The sequence below is a fragment of the Ovis canadensis genome, chromosome 1 (genome assembly GCF_042477335.2).
Source record: "Ovis canadensis isolate MfBH-ARS-UI-01 breed Bighorn chromosome 1, ARS-UI_OviCan_v2, whole genome shotgun sequence".
Taxonomy (NCBI): domain Eukaryota; kingdom Metazoa; phylum Chordata; class Mammalia; order Artiodactyla; family Bovidae; genus Ovis; species Ovis canadensis.
In genome coordinates, this window is record NC_091245.1 from 230,000,795 (window position 1) to 230,024,032 (window position 23,238).

The 23,238-nt window shown below is 39.3% G+C and overlaps 1 protein-coding gene across 1 annotated transcript in view; it reads left to right on the plus strand.

The window, feature by feature from the left end:
* The first annotated feature begins 786 nt into the window (after positions 1 to 786).
* KPNA4 (karyopherin subunit alpha 4) overlaps positions 787 to 23,238 on the plus strand; it is a 61,714-nt gene continuing 39,262 nt past the window's right edge. Inside the window, exon 1 of the mRNA XM_069561223.1 lies at positions 787 to 1,191. Coding sequence (XP_069417324.1) covers positions 1,123 to 1,191 — 69 coding nt within the window. The 5' untranslated portion in view covers positions 787 to 1,122. The remainder of the gene's footprint in view (positions 1,192 to 23,238) is intronic.

Genomic DNA, 23,238 nt, shown 5'->3' on the forward strand with positions numbered 1-23,238 from the left:
TGGACAGAGGAGCCTGGCGGACTACAGTCCATGGGGTCGCCAGGAGTCCTATACCTTTACCACTGAGCCACCAGAGAAGCCCCTAAGAGTCCGTTAAGTCTTAGCAACTAACCAACAACACAAGAATAACCACAGGATAAATCAGCGCTTCCCAAGTTCCCACCTGTTGCGGGACTTGGTCAGAGGGGATGAATCAGATTCCTCTAAAGCGTCCTTTTCCTTTTCCAGCCACTGACCCTCCCGGTTTCCGCTGCGACTCCGGAACGCTAGTCACTCTTTCCAGTCCAGGCCCCAAGGCCAGGCCCCCAGACAGCAGAGACCCCTGCTAGGGTAGGGAGCTCGGTTGAGAATAGGGGGCTGTCCCGATCCGGGATGGAACCGAGGCGCAGATCTCCTGTAAAGCACCAGGAGCGCGTAAAGAATGCCCTAGGAGAGAAGACGCACCGAAGAAGAAAAGAACGTACTTTGATTGAGCTTTGGCCGGGGGACTCCAGACCTCTGGGGCGGGTCCTACAACAAGAACAAACCAACTCGTTCCCGGGCGTCTCCTTCCCCCTTCCCCTTCCCGCCTTCCTTTAAGCCTCCTACTTCTCTTTCGCTTCCTCCCCTCTGCTCCGGGGGCACGTGGTCCCTCCCTGCTCTTCCTCGCCACACCCCCTCCCCTCCGGGCCCATCCCGCGGCCCCTTCCTCCCAGAGTCTCCCGCTTCCCCTTTCCATTCGCTCTTCCGCCCCCGCTCTCCATCGTTCTTTCTGATTGGTCGCGCGCACCGGAGTCTGGTTGGCCAATCGGCGAGCGGGACTGGCGGCGATGGGCGTGGCCGCGGCGCCGGGGCCCTCAGATCGAGGCTGCCTCCCCCTCGCAGCCGGCAGCACATTCCGCCGCCGTTGCCGCCGCCCGGCTCCGCAGTTGTCTTCGCCGGAGCTGCGGTCGCGCTGGGGTTAGGGCGGGGGGGGACGGGCGGGGAGAGGCGAAGACCGCGGCGAAGGCAGGTGAGAGGAGGAAGGAAGCGGCGGGCACAGCAGCTCAGGCAGCGGCCCGGTTCCTGGGAGTGTCGGTGCGGCGTGGTGGTTGGGGCGGATCCCGCGGGGCCCGGGCGGGGGAAGGAGTCACCGGCCCGGCCATGGCGGACAACGAGAAACTGGACAACCAACGGCTCAAGAATTTCAAGAACAAAGGCCGCGACTTGGAGGTAAACTCGGGGACGCCGGAGGGGTGAGGGCCATGGGCCTCGGGTCGATCTCCGCCGGGACTCGGAGTGTGGGGAGTAGGGGCGGGAGCCGCGGCCGCCGCCGGGCCGCAGGGGAATGGCGCTGGGGGCCGGCCCGTCCGTGACGCGTGTGCTAACGCGCCGGGAAGTTTGTGTCGGGCCTGGTCCGCCTCCGCGGGGAGCGAGGTCCGGGGTACGGCCGGCGCGGCCTAGGCCTGCCCGGCGGAGCTGGCCCGGCGCGGTTGCGAGGGGCTGGGCCTCGCGGCAGGGAGGCCGGGCGCGGCGAGTGTGGAGGAGGCGTGCGTGTGCCGCGCCGCCCCGGCCCGCCTGCGCCCCCAGCCCCGGAGCGGCGGCGGAGATTCCGGCTCTGGCTCCCGCAACGACGTCTGGGGCCGAGGGTGGGGAGGGAGGAGGGACTAGCGTGTGGCGACCGAGTGGGGCTCGGAACTTCCTCAGCGAGGCCCGAGTCGTCTCCACTTAAAGGCACTTTCTCTGGTCTTTCCGACTCCCGCTTTACCCCTGCCTCCCCCCAATATCCAAACTACAGGAGTCAACTTCTCCGTTGAAAAAAAACACCCCCGGCGTGAGAGGCCTTCCTGGTGATGCTAACAGTGCCTTCCAGCGGCCTGTGTTTTACTGTGGATATAGCTGATGTGGATGAGCAAGATGTGGCTCACGGTGTGCGCTCTTCCTGGCAAAGGATAACCCTTATGTCAGCTTGTTCACAAATCTTTTTACCCTTTCCTGAGAGACCACCAGCTGCATTCTTACCTATAAAGTCCAAAGGGTTATTCAAAGCTGTCTTCCTCTAGTCTACAGTATCCTTTCCCTCCACCTCCCGGTGGTGGTGGTAATGGGGGATGGGGTGGGCTGCGGAATGGCACCATCACATTTTATTATTCTAAAAGGGTGAAAAAAAACCCTTCATCATTTTAGAAAATAGCTGCTTTTGAGGTTAAGGGCCATAAGGTGTGAGTTAAACACCTATTACAGATTTTTGATATTAGACTTTTTTCCTTCAGTATTAGGAGTCTAGGTGAATAGGGGTTCTTTTGTTTGCTTTTTTTTTTTTTAATTTTTAAATATTTCCATTCTGCATCTGAATCAAGAGTTTAGCTTTTAAAAGAAGGTGGTCTAGTAGTATTTTTTTTTTATACTGAGATCTTCAAATTCCCATCATCTGTTTCTGAACTTTGAGCTTTTGCCTGATTGAGATAGTGACTATTTGGGGGGCTTTCCACAAAGCCATTTACTCTCCAAGGCAGTTAATGCTGTCTCAGTGGGTTTCCTAGTTTGAGGGACTTAAATACTATCTGGTTAATTCTGTGATTCTTTTAAGATTAACATCAGGCATAATTTTTATAACACCTTTTTTTTAAAAAAATGAAAGAATTTTAACTTTATTGAGATGATTCACATGGTATTGAAATTGCCATTTAAATGAAGAATTTATGATTTTCATTGTTTAGTAGTGTAATGATGTGATAAAAAAATTTTTGACTTTTATGAATATTTAAAATAAGGGGGGAAATCACAAATTACAAAACCTAAAAGCTTAAATATGGCAAAATTAGAAAAATCTAGAGAAATATCAAATGCTTGACAATCCTTCTAATCTCTTTCCCTTCTACTTTTCTGGCTGTTTTTTATTTTTTAAACAACTTCATTGAGATGGAATTCACATACTATACAGTTCACCCATTTGAAATGGTTTTTGGTATTTTCACATAGTTGTACAGCCATCAGCACAGTCTTAGAACATTTTCATCACTCTCCAAAAGAAACCCAGACTCACTAGCGGTCATTCTGTCTTTTTAGATTTACCTATTCTAAATATTTCATATAAATGGAATTATACAGTATGTGATCTTTTGTGACTGGCTTCTTTAGGTAGCTAATGTTTTCAAGGTTTATACATATTGTAAAAATAATGTATTAGTGCTTTATTCCTTTTTATAGCTGACTATTCCAGTGTGTGCATATACTAGTTTTTGTTCATTCATTCATCATTTGCATTGTTTCCACTTTTTAATGATTAATGCTGCTCTAAATATTCATCTACACATTTTTGTGTAGACCTGCGTTTTCATTTCTCTTTAGTTTTACACGTATGGTAACTTTATGTGTCTCTTTCTGTGGAATTGCCAAGCTATTTTTAGGTGATCCTTATTTTTTAAATTGATGTTCTCCCCTCACTGTGTATTTCTTATTTTAGCCAAAATAAGATTAAAGGCTGATTCTATATTAGAGCCATATTTGCTATGTGATTTTTTAAAAATAGCTGTAAATACACATTAAGTAAAATGTTTTGAGAAGTTCATTTTGCCTTGTGGGTATCCTTTAGTGGCTTTGATAACTCTGCATGCATTAGGAATATGAGTATTTTCATGTTTCACCTAAAGGAATGGAATATGATTTTAAGAGAAAGTCATCCTTTCTCCTCACTTGTAATTTATTCTGTCACATATGCCTGCAATGAAATAAAAACATCTTTTATTATCCTGGGAGAATATTGGAAGGCCTGTGTGTGTATGTGCTTAGTCGCACAGTTGTGTCCAACTCTGTGTGACCCTATGGACTGTAGCCCGCCAGCCTCCTCTGTCCATGGGATTCTCCAGGCAAGAATACTAGAGTGGGTTGCCATGCCCTCCTCCAAGGTATCTTCCCAACCCAGGGATGGAACTTAGGTCTCCTTCATTGCCGGCGGATTATTTACTGTCTGAGCCACCAGGGAAGCTCTAGAAGCCCTATTGTGTGTATTAATTACATACATGCCTGTGTCCCTCAAAATAGGAATTATGCCCATTTCTTCCCCCTCAAATATGGTTAATTAAATATTTCATGTTGTTCTTTTCATACACGTCTTCAAAATCTGGCCTTTTACACTTAACGGAATATCTCAGTTTGGACTAGCTCCATTTCAGGTGCAGCTGTGGCTGCCTTATTGGACAGTACTGATACAGAGGATAGCAAGTAGAGTGAGATAACTAGCATTTTGGTTTGATCTAACATTGTTTGGTTCCAAATTATGGGTATGAAATCCTGGAATTTAGTTTAATACCTAACTTTGTGTGTGACTTTGGGAGAGTCAGTTAATCTTACGGTTCTTTCATCTGTAAAATTAGAGGTATTTGACATCTACTTCCTGTTGTGAAGATTAATAGGTTTAATGTTAGAAAGGTGCCTGGCAATTCTCTGAGTGTTTCATCACCTTCAGGTTTTCTTTTTAGGGGGAAAAGGGGGTTTAATAGGATTTAGTGGAATTGATTGTCTTGCTTCCTTATTTGCGGTTGGCTCCTTGTTTTTTCCTCCATGTGCATGTATCTTACACTGAACTTAAAATTAATGGGAACATTTTTAATGTAGAGATATGAATTGCCCATAGAAAGACAGATTGGGAACAGGGAATTAGTGACCCTTCTAAAGTCAGAATTTCTGTTAGAATTGAAACTGATTATATGACCTTCAATCTGATATTCATTCCTGTCTTTTATTCTACCGTTCTGGCTCCTCCAAAATATGGTCATGCTAACTTCTTGAAAGATAACAGCATTAAAGAAGGTGTATGTCAATATCCATTTAAAATAACTTGTAGGAACTGTCAGATGGTATTCAAGGTGTAGCTTCTTTTATGTAGTGTGATAGAGGATAATCATTAGTTTGAGATAGTAACCATAGAGAGGGTATGCACAGTTTAACACAGGAAATGGGTAGTGACCAAATTTCAAATTAAAAAATGAGTCAGAATAAAGCAGACCGAGTTCATCTAGCTTAAGTTTTAAATGTAGAGAGGTAGAGGGGAAATTCTCTTGTAGACTTTCTAATAAACCTGCATAATTTCTATAGAAGTTCTGAGATTGTCCAGGTTTGAATAGAGCATAAGTTTTGTTAGGTAAATAATTAGATTTTATAAAAACTGCTTTGAGAAAAATGATTACCCTAAAAATAAAAGAATATTAAAATACTACATAATTGGAAACTTATAATTGTCCATGCAACATGAAATATGAAGTCAGCTTGAACTTCAGGAAAGACTTACTTGGTTGGCAAGAGTTTAATAAATTGATCAGCTGTTTTGTTATTTAGAAATGGCCTTGGTGATTTGTTAAACTCTACAGAGTGAAAGGCATTGTTAAGCTATTAAGTCTTGTTAACTTTAAGAGACTGACCTCTCTCATCACAAATCTTGGAACATATTTACTATACTTAAAATAACCACTGTCTAATTTTTCATATAATAGTCCAGGCATGTGACAATATAAAATATCTGATAGAAATATAGTTGGGAATTAAATAATGTCCTTTCTGCCAGCTTTCCTAGTTTATAAGGCAACCAATTTCAGAATTGCTTCATTGGTAATTTTCTTAGCAATATCAAGATCTTTGTTTTTCTTAGAGCCTAGTATGTCAGATGTGAATATAACAAGATTGGGAAGAGTTGTAGGAGTAATTTAGCTTTAAAAGAATGAAAATACTTTAGAAAAAAATGCGTAGGTAATTTTTAAACATTGATCTCTTGTATCTGATAGTGGTTGTGGGTCCTTAAGGTATTTTTTAATGTTGCTGAAACAGCATTCATCTACTTGAGGCCTATAATAATGAAATGAGAGCTTGTCAAATCTAACCTTGAATGATAATTGTGATACAGGTTTAGTTTTGGAACAGAGAAGTTTGATTAAAGAGAACTAACTTCTTCAGCATCTGCTGTTTATATACTTTTACTTGTGTTCTCGTTTCTCTCAATCATAGAAGTAGGGATTACTATTCATTATATAAAGAAAAAATGCTAGAGTTACATGACATGATAGCATAACATTCAAGGGAATGACTTTAACTCAGATGTTTCAAAGTGAGATCTGTACTATTTGTATTATGTTTAGGACCTCCCTTTAGCTTCTCTCAGCCTTAATACAAGTCTCAAAGTTGATTAAAGCACCTAGTATAGTCCATGGGGTATAATAGGCATTCACTAAGGGTATTTTGTTGTTGTTTTTACCAGAGATATTTTTGGAAATTGTGTTCATTTGTAGACTTTAAACTAGAGAACACAATCCATTTACTTACAGATCAAATGAAAACAATCTTTATATTGGCACCTACTAAATAAGGACAAAATATATGTGGTTGTAATGGCCTTAGTTCAGAAATTTTTAGAGCATTGGGTTTCAAGACCCATTTATGCAGTTAAAAACAAGGACCCTCAAAAAGCCTTATTTGCAGGTTTCTATCAATATCAACTTTTACCATTTTAGAAGTTAAACAAGAATTTTTAAAAATATTAATTCATAAAATAGCAATAATAGAGCAGTTTTATATAAACATAAATTTCCAGCCAAAGAGAACTGATTTTTCAAAATTTTCCAAAATTGGTGAGAAGAAGGGCCATGTTTAACACTTTCCTTGAGTCTCCTTAATATTTGGCTTTAGAAAAGATAGCTGAATTCCCAATTTTTGTGATATACTCTTTTGGTTGAAGTATATGAAGAATTGCCAGCTTCACACAATAGGCATTTGAAAAAGGGAAGAACACTTAATAATCTTTTTAGATAATTATAAAAATTACTTTGATATACCATATCATGCCATATAAGCCCAAGCTCGAAATAATAGTTTTTTTAAAAAGTTAGTTGCAGTATGGAATCTGAAATCACTTAGCAAACTTCTTACTCTTACATTAAAGTCCACTGGTATGTTAAAGTCCACTGGTCTGTCTTACACTTGGACATTACTGATTTTGTAACATCATATGTTGGTCATTTGGAAAATATTAGTTCACTGAGTTATGTAGATCTTCCAGATGCTGACAGACTTGATTATACAGTAAAAATTCACAGTTAGCATCACCACATAAGTTCATCAGAAAAATCTTAAATATTGGAAGTCTGTCAAGCTTCCAGTGGTAGATAGAAGTTTTCCAAAGTTCTTCTTCACTTTAAAGCTCAAACTTTATCATTAGCAATGAATACTGAAAGTTGTTTTTCTTGAAGCCATAAGCTCACTTTGCTCATTTTTGTGAAAACATCTGCCAGATACTGAATAGCCATAATTTGTCTGTCAGTTGTTCTTTCAAGTAAAAATGATGTTCCATGAAAAAAGTGGCTAGTTCAATTAGCAACTCAAACAGTCCCACAAATACTTTTTCCTGAGACAGTCATCCTGCTGCAGGCGTATTCTGTAGAAATGGTTTATGTGTGTTCCCCATTTTATCACAAAATTTTAGAAAGAAAAGGCTTTTTTATTTTTTAATAAAAGTAATAATTTTTTTACTGTTTTATCAAGGACATTCTCAAGTGAGCCGCTTTTTTTCTTTTTAACTAAAACACAGCGCTTTACCCACTGCAGTGCAGTACAGTGCAAATGTTAACTGAGTAAAAACTGAATGAAAAAAAAAAAAGTGTTAGCAGTAATTTAAGAAAATAGTTTTGCCCTTGTGGACCCTCTGAAAAGGTCTCACTGTCCCCACAGGGACTTGTTGACCACACTTGGAGAAACATTGTCTTTGTGTATTATTGTAGGTTCTGTTATAGGTGATTGTCACTTTTAATTGATAAAAGGCTCTTAAAAAGCTTTATAGTGTCACAGTTAAATAACATGAACTGTGGAGTCACACCTGGATTTGAACCCTAGTTCCTCTGTTCAGTAGTTACAGAAGTTAACTTAGTATCTTTAAACTATTTAAATACTTAATATTGCAGGCAGAGTGAATGGTGGCTCTGTTTGTATTAACTTGCTTCATCGTACATTACATCCAAATAACCCCCCTCCCCCATCTGTGTTCCCTGTCAGAGTAACATTTTGTTTGCAGTTCCTTTTGTACCACTGTGCACCATAATTCAAATTACATCACATAAATTGGAGAAGCCTTCTTTTCCCCTTCATTAGCACTCAAGTGAAAGCCTACTTTCTCCTGCATGCTTAACCAAATGGTCACAAAATTACTGATTTCTGACTTCATTTCTCTAATCCTGTGTTGTAAGTAGGTTTGTAAATAGGTAGATTTTGTTAACTGATGGCCCATAAAACTAAATTGAACCAGAAAATAGCTCAGATTTGGTACACATAATGAAAAATGGCTTAAGGCCATAGACATTTGCTGGTACTATAAGATTAGCTTGATTATAAAATGCTAAACTTTCACTGTTTATGTATTATTAGGATAAAATTTGATTAACTATCACTTTTACCCTCAATTAATTTACATTCAATTAATGTAAATTAACATTTTCAATAATGATGTGTTTTGGCAAACCTGAAACTTTTCAATTAATAAAAGTCAGAATCCTAAGATAATGTGGTGTTCATAATTTGGTGATAGACATTTTTAATATTAGAAAGCAAATTATGTTCTGCTTCAGTTTCCAGTTCTTTAAATGAAAGCTTTAGTTGCCTGGTAACTACTCTTAATACTTGTTTAGTGTTTTTATGGCTGCACCACATGCGGAATCTTAGTTCCCCCACCAGGGAATGAACTCAAGCACCCTGCAGTGGAAGCGCAGAGTCATAACCACTGGACCACCAGGGAACTACCTTGTTTTAGTTTTTATAGCATGTCTTTTAGGTTCCTTAAAGTAAATGTTACATAAATTTAGTTACAGTAATTTTATCTATCTGGTTGTATTAAATAACCCTACACTTTTTGCCACCCATCCTGCCTATCTTCCTGTTCCTCTTTAGCCACTTTGAGCTTTTCAGGTCCAGGGGCAAAAAGCAAAATAAAGTTTTGAGATTTTTGAATAATTGTTACATTACTCTAGGTTCTCTAATAGTTATTAAACGCTATATTTTCTGGCTTTCTTTAGAATAGTGACTTTAAATACCATAAACTTTTTCCATAATGTTGATATTAAAAGTTAGGTCTGATAGCCTTAGGCTGAAAAGGCTGTTTTTTTTTTTTTAATATTCAGAGCCCAGCTTGAATTAGTTTAAGCACAATGAGGAAATCTGGCTCTTAAAACCCAGTAAGTTCAGAGCTGTAGCTCACTTTATAAGAGCTCTAATGAAAGTCTAGGGAGGACTCTGATCAAGATTTGATTGCATGCTTGTACCTGAATTTAGTCACTGTGGGCAGAGGAATATGGCTTTATGATTGGCCAGTACAAAGTCATGTGCCGCAGGCCGGGTGTGTGTGTGGTGTCGGGGGCGGGGGCGGGGGTGGGGGGAGTAGGGGTGGGGATTGATTGGGAAAGGTGTTGGTGTGGTGGTTTAGTCGGTAAAGTCGTGTCTGACTCTTTGCAACCTCATGGACTGTAGCCTGCCAGGCTCCTCTGTCGGTAGGATTTCTTGGCAAGAATACTAGAGTGAGTTGCCATTTCCTTCTCCAGGGGATCTTCCTGACTCAGGGATCAAACCCGCAGACCCGCATCTCCTACATTGCAGACACATTCTTTTACTGCTGAGCCACCAGGGAAGCCCCAGTTAAACCACAGGTTTTCCTGAAGAATGAGAGGCCTATCTGTTTAAAGAAAAAAGGAAGAAAAAGCCTATTGAAGACAAGTATAAAGCACTGCCATCCAGTATAGATGTAGTAGAATGGTTTCTTATTTTGCCTGACTTTTATATAGAGGTGTTCACAGGTACAGCTACAGATTTGAGTTCATCTTTTTTTTTACATAGATGTTTGTAGAAACTGTAGTAGCCTCAAATTGGAAACATCTAAATGTTCATCAGCAGGTTAGTGGACAGTCTGTGGTGTATATATACACTGGGTTAGCTCAGCAATAAAAACAAATGATTGATACAGGCAAAATGTGAATCTAAAAACTATCATACTGAATGGAATAAGCCAGACCAAAAAAGAATATACGCTATAATTTTGACTTCATTTGTTGATCAGCTGTTTTCTTAAACATCTTATATCAGTGTTCACATTGTTTTCTCTTAATGTCTTGAATACTTTTTCTCAATTCCTTCTTGTTCCCCAGCTTTAAAATAGTAACAGTATTATCTTTAAATTATGAAAAAGCTTATTTAGGACCAATAAACAAATGCAGTGTGTGATCAACATCATTAATCATTAAGCTGAAAACCATAATGAGATACCACTTCATACCTACTAGTATAGCTGTAAGCAAAAAGATAAACAAGCGTTGGTGATGATGTAGAGAAAGTAGAACCCTCATACATGGCTGATGAGAATGTAAAATGGTTCAGCTACTTTGGAATGCAGTTTGGCAGTTGCTCAAAAAGTTAAACAGTTAACATGTGACCCAGCAGTTCCACTCCTAAGTATAAACCCAAGAGAATTGAAAACAAGTGTCTGCATGAAAACTTGACCAAGAATGTTTGTAGTAGCATTATCTAAAATAGTCAAAACATGGAAACAACCCAAATATCCATCAACTGATGAATTGATAAACAAAATGTGGTATTTGCATACAGTGGAATATTATTCTACCATAAAAAATAATTTAACTACTGCTGCACATTACTACATGGGTGAACCTTGAAAACATTATGGTACCTGAAAGAAGCCAATTAGAAAAAAAATCACATATTCTGTAATTCCAATTATATGAAATGTCCAGGATAGGGAAATCCAGAGAGACCAAGTAGATTAGTAGTTGCCAAGGCCTGGGTTAAGAGGCAAATGAGAATGGCTGCTAATAGGCATGGGGCTTTTTGTGGTAAAGATTATGATCCGGAATTAGATGGTGGTGATTGATGTGCAACTTTGTGAATATACTAAAAACCACTGAATTTTACATTTTGAATAGTAAATTATGTCATATGTGGTTTATATCTCAGTAAAGTTGTAGCTTAATTAAGAGAAATAAGTAGGAATTACGGCAGCTTTCTACTACCTAAGGGTCACAGATGAACTGTTAGCAGCTCTTTTTCACTTACTTCTTCATCTCCTCTTCCCTGAATTGAATTCATTTGTTCAGCAAATATTTATTTAGTTTCTTTGTCTGAGGTTCTGTTGTAAGTGAGGCTTGAGCAATGAGTAACACAGGCTAAATTCCTCTTCTCATGGTTTTTGCATTCTAGCAGGTCACGATTTCTCAGAGCCCTGCTCTGAATTGACCCTGTGGGGATATTTAGCCACTGTGAGCTAGTGTTGTAGATTGCTTATCTTTCTTTCCTAAACTCAAATTTATAATAAATAATATACCTCAAATTTGAAGAGAAAGAACATCCTAAATGTTTGCCATCCAGTAACTCTTCCCTTGAGATTTATGGAAAAGGTTGACTTTACGAATGAGAAGACCTAGGATTGCATCTCATTAGCTATATGCCATTAGGAAAGCTTTCTCATGTGTTTTTTAGCCTCAGTTTCTGTAAAATTGAGGGAAATTAATGTAAAATTGATTCTGGGAAAGATTGAAGGCAGAAGGAGAAGAGGGTGACAGAGGATGAAATAGCTGTATGGCATCACCGATTCAGTGAACATGAACTTGGGCAAACTCCACGAGATGGTGAGGGACAGGGGGCCCTGGCATGCCGCAGTCCATGCGGTGGCAAAGAGTCGGACATGACTAGCAACTGAACAACAAATTCTATAAAATTAAAGTCTCACTTTAGTAGATACTTATTTTGAGTCAACTTTTAAGAATGCAAGGAACAGGGAATTCCCTGGCAATTTAATGGGTAGGACTTGATGGTTTTGCTGCTGAGGGCCTCGGTTCAGTCCCTGGTTGGGGAATTATGATTACACAAGCTGCAAGGCACAGCCAAATAAAAAGAAAAAAATAAGGAACACCCTATTCAGACTATGTCAAATAAGCGTGAGGCATTAGGAAAATTAAGGAACCAGTGGTCACATTATCCAAGATTATTTCGGATAGGAGTATCTTGGTAGGAATTCCTGGATCTTTGCTCTGCTGCTCTTCTAGCCACTAATTCAGCTGGTAAATTGTATTTTTCCTAGATTCTGACTCTCTTAGTCTTTATGTAACTTCTGTGTTGAATTGCTCAGAGAATCTGCTTGCACTAATAAGCTGTGTCCAAACTGAGGCAGATTGTTTTTACTGCTGGCCTGATTATGAATTGGCTTTTCCCCTTCACCTCCTCACCTGTCCTGTGTAGGGTCAGGGAAAGTGGTGTCACATAAGTAACATCCTTTGCTGATGTTGCAACAACATCCCTGGAAAGAAGTTTCTTTTAGATAATGTTTTAAGTTTGATACTAGTTAATGTCACTCCATTCTTACTTTTCTGTTAACTTTCTCCTCACTGTTAAAATCTTGGGCAAATCATTGCTACCTTGTCATTACCTCGTATTCACAGTGGTTGCCTTATTTCTGCTATTGCTCTTTTCTAATTCATAATAAACCAGCATGATTCTTTCAAAATAGATAAATCCAGTCACACTTCTCTACTTCAGTTGCATCCCACCACATTTAGCTTACAAACTCCTTACTGAGACCTTTAAGGCCTTGCCACATTTGGTGCGTGTCACCTTCTTCTACCTCTCTCTTTTATTATCTCCCCTTACTATTCTCTCATTCATCTTTTAATTTCTCTAACATAGTAATAGTCCTCTCTTCAGGCCTTTTACACATGCCTTTCTGTCAGAACGCCCTCCCCACTCCCTTCACCTTCATCCCCTTTCCTTCACCTGCTTCGTTATTTCTCATCTTTTGAATCTTCAGTATCGTTTACCTGAAGAGGCCATCCCTGAACAAGCTGGTTGAAAGTTAAATCCCTCTGTTGTTTTCCTTAAGAATATTTAGCATAATTTGTTAGTGTATTAACTCAGTGTTCATTTCTCCCATCAGTCTGTAAGCTCCCTGAGAGTATGACCTTGTCTGTTTTGTACACCACTGTCTTCTGAATTCTCATCACAGAGTCTGGCATATAAGTAGCACTTAAGCAGTATTTCTGGGAATCAAATGAAACTTTAAAAACAAAAAGCCATGGACTCTGAAGGTTAAAATTAGGGACTAAATGAAAATTTTTTTTTCAAATCAAGTTAATTTTTTTCCCTTGGAATGGTAATGGCATGGTAATTTGTAGAAACTGAAATAGGAAAAATAACATAATCCTCTATAACCTTGCTGCTATTATCTTTTGAAATGTTTTTTCTTGTGTACATTTTTCAAGTATATTTGGCCTTAATTTGGGTTTGTAGTTAGAATATAGCAAAGTTTTTCAGCCTTGGCACAGTTAGCATCTTCAGCCAGATAATTCTTTGTCGTGGGAAACTTCCCGTTGTAGAATATTTAGCAGTATCCCTTGCCTCTGTCCATTTGATGCCAGTAACATATCCATCTGTTCCCTCCCACTTGCAAGTTGTAAAAAATCAAAATTGTCTCCAGAAATAGCCAAATGTCTCACAAGTGACAAAATCACCTTGGTGAGAACCACTGGAACGTAGTCTTGTGGGTATAGAATTAACAAAACACTAAGAAGGAACAACATGAAAAGGAAATTGAGAGGCATACCCATTTACAATAGCATTGAAAGGAATAAATTGCTTAGGAATAAAACTAACCGATGAGAAGAAAAACTTTTAACATGGGAAACTGTAAAATGTTGCTAAAAGAAATTAAAGAGGACACAAATAGAGACATAACTGTATTCATGGATTAAAAGACTTACTATTGTTGAATGTCAGTACTACGCAAAGTGATCTACAGATTTAATGCAATCTCTAGCAAAATCTAAATTGTGTTATTTGTAGAAAAATCCATCTTAAAATTTATATGGAATCTAATGGGCCTAAATAGCCAAAAATAATCTTGGGAAAAAAAGAGATAAAGTTGGAGATGTCATACTTCTTGGTTTTAAAACTTACTATTAGAGAGATGTTATGGGGGGGGGGGTTCATGTTTGGGAACGCATGTACACCCGTGGTGGATTCATGTCAGTGTATGGCAAAACCAATACAGTAGCGTAAAGTAAAATACAGTAAAAATTAAAATTAAATAAATAAATAAATAAAACTTAGTATTATACAAAGCTACAGTAGTGAAAACTGTGGTATTTGCACAAAATCAGGCATATAAACTAGTGGAATAGAATGGGGAGCCCAAAAATAACCCTTGCATATATGGGCACATGATTTTTGGTGAGGGTATCAAGAGCATTCAATGGACATTCAAAAGACAGTCTTTTCAACAAATGGTGCTGAGAAATTTTGATATCCACAAGCAAAAGAATGAAGTGGGACATTCACCTAACAGCATATACAAAAATTAACTCAAAATGTACCAAGGGCATAAATATAAGACAAAACCCTAAAACTGTTAGAAGAAAACATAGGACAAAGGCTTCGCGACATGGATTTAGCAGTAATTTCTTGGATATGACACCAAAGGCAGAGGTAACAAAAGAGAAAATAGATAAATTGGATTACATAAAACTTGAAGATTTCTGTACATAAAAGGACTTGGCTAACATAGTGAAAAGGCAGCTGGCAGAATGGGAGGAAATATTTGCATATCTAATATGTGATTAATATCTTGAATATATAAAGAATTCTTCAGTTCAGTTCAGTTCAGTTCAGTCACTCAGTCGTGTCCGACTCTTTGTGACCCCATGAATCGCAGCACGCCAGGCCTCCCTGTCCATCACCATCTCCCGGAGTTCACTCAGACTCACGTCCATTGAGTCCATGATGCCATCCAGCCATCTCATCCTCGGTCGTCCCCTTCTCCTGCCCCCAATCCCTCCCAGCATCAGAGTCTTTTCCAATGAGTCAACTCTTCGCATGAGGTGGCCAAAGTACTGGAGCTTCAGCCCCAGCATCATTCCTTCCAAAGAAATCCCAGGGTGGATGTCCTTCAGAATGGACTGGTTGGATCTCCTTGCTGTCCAAGAGACTCTCAAGAGTATTCTCCAACACCACAGTTCAAAAGCGTCAATTCTTTAGCACTCAGCCTTCTTCACAGTCCAACTCTCACATCCATGCATAACCATAGGGAAAACCTTGACTAGACGGACCTAGTCGGCACAGTAATGTCTCTGCTTTTGAATATGCTCTCTAGGTTGGTCATAACTTTTCTTCCAAGGAGCAAGAGTCTTTTAATTTCATGGCTGCAGTCACCATATGCAGCGATTTTGGAGCCCCCAAAATAAAGTCTAACACTGTTACTGTTTCCCCATCTATTTGCCATGAAGTGATGGGACCAGATGCCATGATCTCGTTTTCTGAATGTTGAGCTTTAAGCCAACTTTTTCACTCTCTTTCACTTTCATCAAGAGGCTTTTTTAGCTCTTCTTCACTTTCTGCCATAAGGGTGGTATCATCTGCATATCTGAGGTTATTGATATTTCTCCCGGCAGTCTTGATTCCAGCTTGTCCTTCTTCCAGTCCAACGTTCCTCATGATGTGCTCTGCATATAAGTTAAATAAGCAGGGTGACAATATACAGCCTTGACGTACTCCTTTTCCTATTTGGAACCAGTCTGTTGTTCCATGTCCAGTTCTAAGTGTTGCTTCCTGACCTGCATACAGATTTCTCAAGAGGCAGGTTAGGTGGTCTGGTATTCCCATCTCTTTCAGAATTTACAAGTCGATAATAACAAAAAAACCATTTTTAAATGGGCAAAGGATTTGAATAAACATTTCTCCAAGGAAAATAGATACAGATGGCGGTAAAGAATCTGCCTGCCAATGCAGGAGACGCGAGTTTGATCCCTGGGTCAAAGATCCCCTGGAGAAGAAAATGGCAACCCACTCCAGTATTCTTGCCTGGGAGATCCCATGGAAAGAGGACTCTGGTGGGCTGCAATCCATGGGGTCACGAAAAGAGTCAGGGATGACTTAGCAACTGAACAACAAACGTATGGGAAGATTCTCAGCATTACTAATTGTTGAGGAAGTGGAGATCAGAATCACAGTGGAAAACCACCTCATGTCCATTAGAATGACTGCTTAAAAAACAAAATAAGTGTTGATGAAGATGTGGAGGAATTGGTACTCTAGTACACTATTGCGGAGAATGCAAAATGGTTCAGCCACTGTGGGAAATGATATGCTGATTCCTCAAAAAATTAAAAATAGGGTTACTATATGACCCAGCAATTCTACCTCTGGGTTGGGAATATACCCAAAAGAATTGGAAAAGACTTGATATCTGTACACTTGAAATATATATCTGTACACTTAATATCTGTAGCAGCATTATTTATAGTAATCAAAACATAGAAGCAAACCATGTGTTATTCAGTGGGTGAATGGACAAATAAAATGGGGTATACACATACAATGAAATATTCTGACCTAAGAAGACAGAAAATTCTAGTACATGTTACAATGTGGATAAAACTTGAGGCCATTATGTTCAGTCACAAAGAGCAAAAATTAATATAATTCCACTTATATTAGGTAAAGGGTGGAGAAGCTCTATACAGTCACCAAAAATAAGACCGGGAGCTGACTGGCTCAGATCATGAACTCCTTATTGCCAAATTCAGACTTAAGTTGAAGAAAGTAGGGGAAACCACTAGACCATTCAGGTATGACCTAAATCAAATCCCTTATGATTATACAGTGGAAGTGAGAAATAGATTTAAGGGACTAGATCTGATAGAGCACCTGATGAACTGTGAACGGAAGTTCGTGACATTATACAGGAGACAAGGATCAAGACCATCCCCAAGAAAAAGAAATGCAAAGAAAGCAAAATAGCTCTCTGAGGAGGCCTTACAAATAGCTGTGAAAAGGAAAGATATAAGCATCTGAATGCAGAGTTCCAAAAATAGCAAGAAGAGATAAGAAAGCCTTCTTCTGTGATCAGTGCAAAGAAATAGAGGAAAACTATAGAAAAGGAAAAACTAGAGATCTCTTCAAGAAAATTAGAGATACCAAGGGAACATTTCATGCAAAGATGGGCTCAATAAAGGACAGAAATGGTATGGACCTAACAGAAGCAGAAGATATTAAGAAGAGGGGGCAGGAATACACAGAAGAACAGTACAAAAAAGATCTTCATGGCCCAGATAATCATGATGGTATGATAATTCCCTTAGAGCCAGACATCTTGGAATGCAAAGTCAAGTGGGCCTTAGAAAGCATCACTATGAACAAAGCTAGTGGAGGTGATGGAATTCAAGTTGAGCTATTTCAGATCCTAAAAGGTGGTGCTGTGAAAGTGCTGCACTCAGTATGCCAGCAAATTTGAAAAACTCAGCAGGGGCCACAGGACTGGGAAATGTTGGTTTTCCTTCGAATCCCAAAGAAAGGCAATGCCAAAGAATGTTCAAACTACTGCACAGTTGCACTCATCTCACACGCTATTAAAGTAATGCTCAAAATTCTCCGAGCCAGGCTTCAACAGTACATGAACTATGAACTTCCAGATGTTCAAGCTGGTTTTAGAAAAGGCAGAGGAACCACAGATCAAATTGTCAACATCCGTTGGATCATCGAAAAAGCAAGAGAGTTCCAGAAAAACATCTATTTCTGCTTTGTTGACTTTGCCAAAGCCTTTGACTGTGGATCACAACAAACTGTGGATGATTCTTCAAGAGATGGGAATACCAGACCACTTGGCCTGCCTCTTGAGAAATCTGTATGCAGGTCAGGAATCAACAGCTAGTACCAGATATGGAATAACAGACTGGTTCCAAATCGGGAAAGGAGTACGTCAAGGCTGTATATTGTCACCCTGCTTATTTAACTTATATGCAGAGTATATCATGAGAAACGCTGGGCTGGAAGAAGCACAAGCTGGAGTGAAGACTGCCGGGAGAAATCTCAATAACCTCAGATATACAGATGACACCACCCTTATGGCAGAAAGCAAAGAAGAACTAAAGAGCTTCTTGATGAAAGGGAAAGAGAAGAGTGGAAAAGTTGGCTTAAAACTCAGCATTCAGAAAACTGACGTCATGGCATCTGGTCCCGTCACTTCATGGCAAATAGATGGGGAAACAGTGTAAACAGTTCCAGATTTTATTTTGGGGGCCTCCAAAATCACTTCTGATGATGACTGTAGCCATGAAATTAAAAGATGCTTGCTCCTTGGAAGAAAAGTTATGACCAACCCAGACAGCATATTAGAAAGCAGAGACACTACTTTGCCAACAAAGGTCCATCTAGTCAAAGTTAGGATTTTTCCAGTAGTCATATATGGATGTAAGAGTTGGAGTATAAAGAAAACTGAACGCTAAAGAATTGATGCTTTTGAACTGTGGTGTTGAAGACTCTTGAGAGTCCCTTGCACTGCAAGGAGATCCAACCAGTCCGTCCTAAAGGAAATCAGTCCTGAATATTCGTTGGAAGGGTTGATGTTCTTGAAGCTGAAACTCTAATAATTTGGCCACATGATGCGAAGAACTGACTCATTGGAAAAGACCCTGGTGCTGGGAAAGATTGAAGGCAGGAGGAGAAGGGGACGACAGAGGATGAGATGATTAGATGGCATCACTGACTCAATGGACATGGGTTTGGGTGGACTCCGGGAGTTGGTGATGAACAGGGAGACCTGGTGTGCTGCAGTCCACAGGGTTGCAAAGAGTCTTGACACGACTAAGTGACTGAAGTGAACTGAACTGAATAATAGCAAAATTCATAGAAACAGAAAGTAATTTAATGGTTGCTGGGGCAAAAAGGAAATAGGGAATTGTTGTTTAGTAGGTATGGAAAGAAGAAAATGAAAGTCGCTCAGTTGTGTTTGACTCTGCAACCCCTTGGATTATACAGTCCATGGAATTCTCCCGGCCAGAATAGAGGAGTGGATAGCCTTTCCCTTCTCCAGGGGATCTTCCCAACCCAGATACAGAGTTTTAATTGACATTTTTAAAAATAACTTCATTCTTACAGAAGTGACTAATTTGGGAATATATGTTAAAATGTAATCTACTTCATTGACTACATTGATAGAGGAAGAACCGGTATTTACACAAATTTAGTCTTTTCCTAAACTACTGTGACCTACTCAGAAATGAGAATGCCTGCACAGTGACTTAAGAGAACAAGGACGGGCTAGGGAGTGAGGTTTATTTTCATTTGAAGAAATCTGTGTTTTGTAGATACCAGAGCTCACCTTTAAAAGTTCTGTGACTTACTCACATACAGTACTGTAGCACAGTAAAGGAGATGTGGATTAGAAGCTTGGATTCTTGGGTGGTATTTTTTACCTTTTTAAGTTCCCAGAAATGGCAATAAAGGATAACAGGAACAGACCAGAATTCATAGTAGATTTGGGGTGCAGGTATTGTTTCTATGATGTTGAGCCATATTACAAAGTAAATATACAATAATCTGATGGTTCTCAGTCATCATCTTATTTTCCCTAAAACCAGCATTTGACATAGTTAATTGTGTATGTGTCCTTGAAAAAATAATTTTTTTACTTGATTCAGGTTTGCACAGATTCCTATTGTCTTCTGTCTCACTGAGTCTTAGTCTTCTACCCCTTAGAGTGCCTGAAGTTGTGTTCATTCCATAGATAATTATCAGATCACCTAGTTTTAAATACAGTTTATACACAGCCAGCTTTTTAAGTTGATGTTTTTAGTCCTAACTTCTTCCTTGAACCCTCTGCTCAATTGACTACTTGATGTCTCATTTTGATTAATTACAAGCATGTTCAGCTTAGCATTTTCAAAAGTGATATTACCCTCTAAACCTGCTCATCATTCAGTCTGCCCCATCTCGGTAAATGGTAGTTCTGTCTTTGACTTACTTGGACCAGAAACCTTCTAGCTCTTATTGTTTCCTCTCTTCCCAGTCTTATCCATCCCATTAATTAGCACATTTTGTAGGTTCAGTCTTCAGAATCCACATCTCATGATCTCCACTGCTGTGCTCCAAACTATCATCTTTTACTGGAATTCTATAGCTATGGTGTATTCCCAACACAGTAGCTGGAATGATTCTATTCCTGTCCGTATGTCTCCCTTTGCTCAAAACCCATCAGTGACTTTCTGCCTCACTAAGTAAATGCCAGAATCTTTACAGTGGCCACCATTTCCTGCTCCTTAATTCATTGCATATCAGCCAGCTGGACTCTTTGCTTTTCTTTCCTCTCATGTCATTTTTTATTTGCTAATTCCTCTGCCTTGAATACTTTCTGCCAAATTACCCACATGGCTTGCTCACTCATCTTAAGGTCTTTACTTAAAAATAGCCCCCTTCTTGACTTTATATTTTTTCTCTATAATATTTTTCACTGTCTAACATACTATATATTTTAGTTTTTATTCATTGTCTTTCCCCACACTAGGTTCCATGAAGACGAGATTTGTGTCCTTTTATTCCCTGCTATGTCCTAACTCTGAAAACAGTTTGGTACATAGTGATCAGTAAACATTTGTTGAGTGAATGACTGGCTTTCTGTGTAGATGTACACATCTGTTTAGTATGGGAACATTATTAGAGTTAATGTTTCTCAAATGATGTTTTAATGAAGTAATTCAGTGATTTGCCTTCTAGTGAAGTTTTTCTGTTGGCAGTGTGAAGATCTTTGAACTTTAGTTCACAAAGAAAAATTACTATTTTGAAAATACTGAGGAAAAAGAAGGAAAAGTAGCTTATTTGAAGGGAGATGCCACAGAAGCAGACCTAGAATGAAAAAGTAGTATGATCTAGTATAAAGAACATTGGTCTGAGACCAGGATAATCTGAACCTTATTGTTCTTGGACAAGTCGTTGTATAAAATGAGACAGTTGATTTCTATGTTTTCCAGTTGTAAAATCCTATAATGCTTTTTGTGTAGATTTTTCTGTAACAAAACCATGACTTTGATTATATTCATACGCTATACATACAAGGAAAATACTCCCTTAATCTCTTAGATCTCTCATATTTTATTTTAATCAGATGCTGTTTTGTAAGTGGAAAAAACTAATTGGTTTTCTCATCTGAGAATGCAACAAATAAGCAGAGAAGGCAGATTTAACTCAGCAGTGTGATAAGCTTAGGTTCTGTTGACTTCCTTACCTTGGTTGAATCTTGTTTAGATTCCTGTTCATCATAATTTTTTCCACTGTCTTTGCCATATGGTAAGTTCTCTTCAGCGTGTCAGTCACTTCCTGAAATTGTATTTCTTCTATAAAGTACTCAAAACCTTTGAAGAGAAATGATCATTCTTGCCAGGATTTGATCAGTCTCATTATAAAAGAGAAGGGAGTACTTTCCCTTTTGCTCATGTAAGATTTGAATATGTATGTGTTTGGTATAACATGTTTCTCTCTGCATTGTCATTAATCACTTTCTGTGTGATTCTGTAAGTTTACCTTGCAGCATTTCCCATCTTTTGAGAGGGTTGGTTTTATGTGTCTCACCAAACTTGTCATTTCTTAACCTTTTTTCTTTCCCTACCAAATATGGGACTAGTAGCCATATACTAATAAAGTAGTTTAGTCATATTATAGTAACCCATCTTGGGAGAAGACATAAATGTATTCATATGTTTTCTCTTCTGCTATGTGTGTGTGTATACACCTCTTGTACAAGATGTTGTGCTTAGTTGCTCAGTTTTGTCCAACTCTTTGTGACCCCGTGGACTGTAGCCCACCAGGCTCCTCTGTCCATGGGGTTCTCCAGGCAGGAATATTGGAGTGAGTTGCCATGCTGTCCTCCAGGGAATCTTCCCAACCCATAGATTGAACCCAGGTCTCCCGCATTGCAGGCGGATATTTTACTGTCTGAGCCACCAGGGAAGCCCCTCGTACAAGATCAGTTTAGTTCAGTTACTCATTCATGTCTGACTCTTTTGCGACCCCATGGACTGCAGCATGCCAGGCTTCCCTGTCCATCACCAACTCCCGGACCTTACTCAAACTCATGTCCATTGAGTCAGTGATGCCATCCAACCATCTCATCCTCTGTTGTCCCCTTCTCCTCCCACCTCCAATCTTTCCCAGCATCAGGGTCTTTTCCACTGAGTAAGTTCTTCACATCAAGTAGCCAAAGTATTGGAGTTTCAGCTTCAGCATCGGTCCTTGCAATGAATCTTCAGGACTGATTTCCCTTAGGATGAACTGGGACTCTCAAGAGTCTTCTCCAATACCACAGTTCAAAAGCATCAATTCTTTGGTGCTCAGCTTTCTTTATAGTCCGACTCACATCCATACATGACTACTGGAAAAACCATATCCTTGACCAGACAGACCTTTGTTGGCAAAGTAATGTCTCTGCTTTTTAATATGCTCTCTAGGTTGGTCATAGCTTTTCTTCCAAGGAGCAAGCATCTTTTAGTTTCATGGCTGCAGTCAACCACCTGCAGTGATTTTGGAGCCCCCCAAAATGAAGTCTGTCACCGTTTCTATTGTTTCCCCATCTGTTTGTCATGAAGTGATGGGACCAGATGCTATGATCTTAGTTTTCTGAATGTTGAGCTTTAAGCCAACTTTTTCACTCTCCAGTCTGTTGCTCCATGTCCAGTTCTAACTGTTGTTTCTTGACCTGCATATAGATTTCTCAGGGAGCAAGTCAAGTGGTCTGCTATTCCCATCTCTTTAAGAATTTTCCAGTTTGTTATGATCCACACAGTCAAAGGCTTTGGTGTAGTCAATATAGCAGAAGGGTATATTTTTCTGGAACTCTCTTGCTTTTTCGATGATCCAGTGGACTTTGGCAGTTTGATCAAGTGAATTTGATTCACTTGTACAAGATAGGTGAATATAGAAAACTTCAGAAATTCAACTCTTTTGTATTCTTCTTACCTTTATTTTCTGACTTTTCCAAATATAACTTTTGAATTTAATCTATTTCCTTATTGTTTGAATATTGAGTAAATAATGAAACTCTAATGTCTTTCCTTAGAGTTTACATTCATGTACTAATAAATTTCAATGCTTACAATTTAGATGTGGATCATTTTAAAGTATAGTATCTGTAGGTTAGAATTGTTTCTTAAAACTGCTCTAAAAGCTTGCCAAGCTTTCACGTGGCCTCCTACTATGAATTTACTTTTAAACTTCTCTTGTACTGAATCTGCATTCATCTTTATACTTGGCAGAGATAAGAACTTGATTCTGCTTGTGAAGACTTGCTTATCACTAGTAGTGCTAATAAGAGCTTTTCTCTCATACTGCTCCTATTATTTATCACTGAGAAATAAGTCCACAGAGGAAGCATTTAGTGTTAAGCATCTAACTTTTTATTGTAAAGTTGAAATGTGAACTTGAAATTTA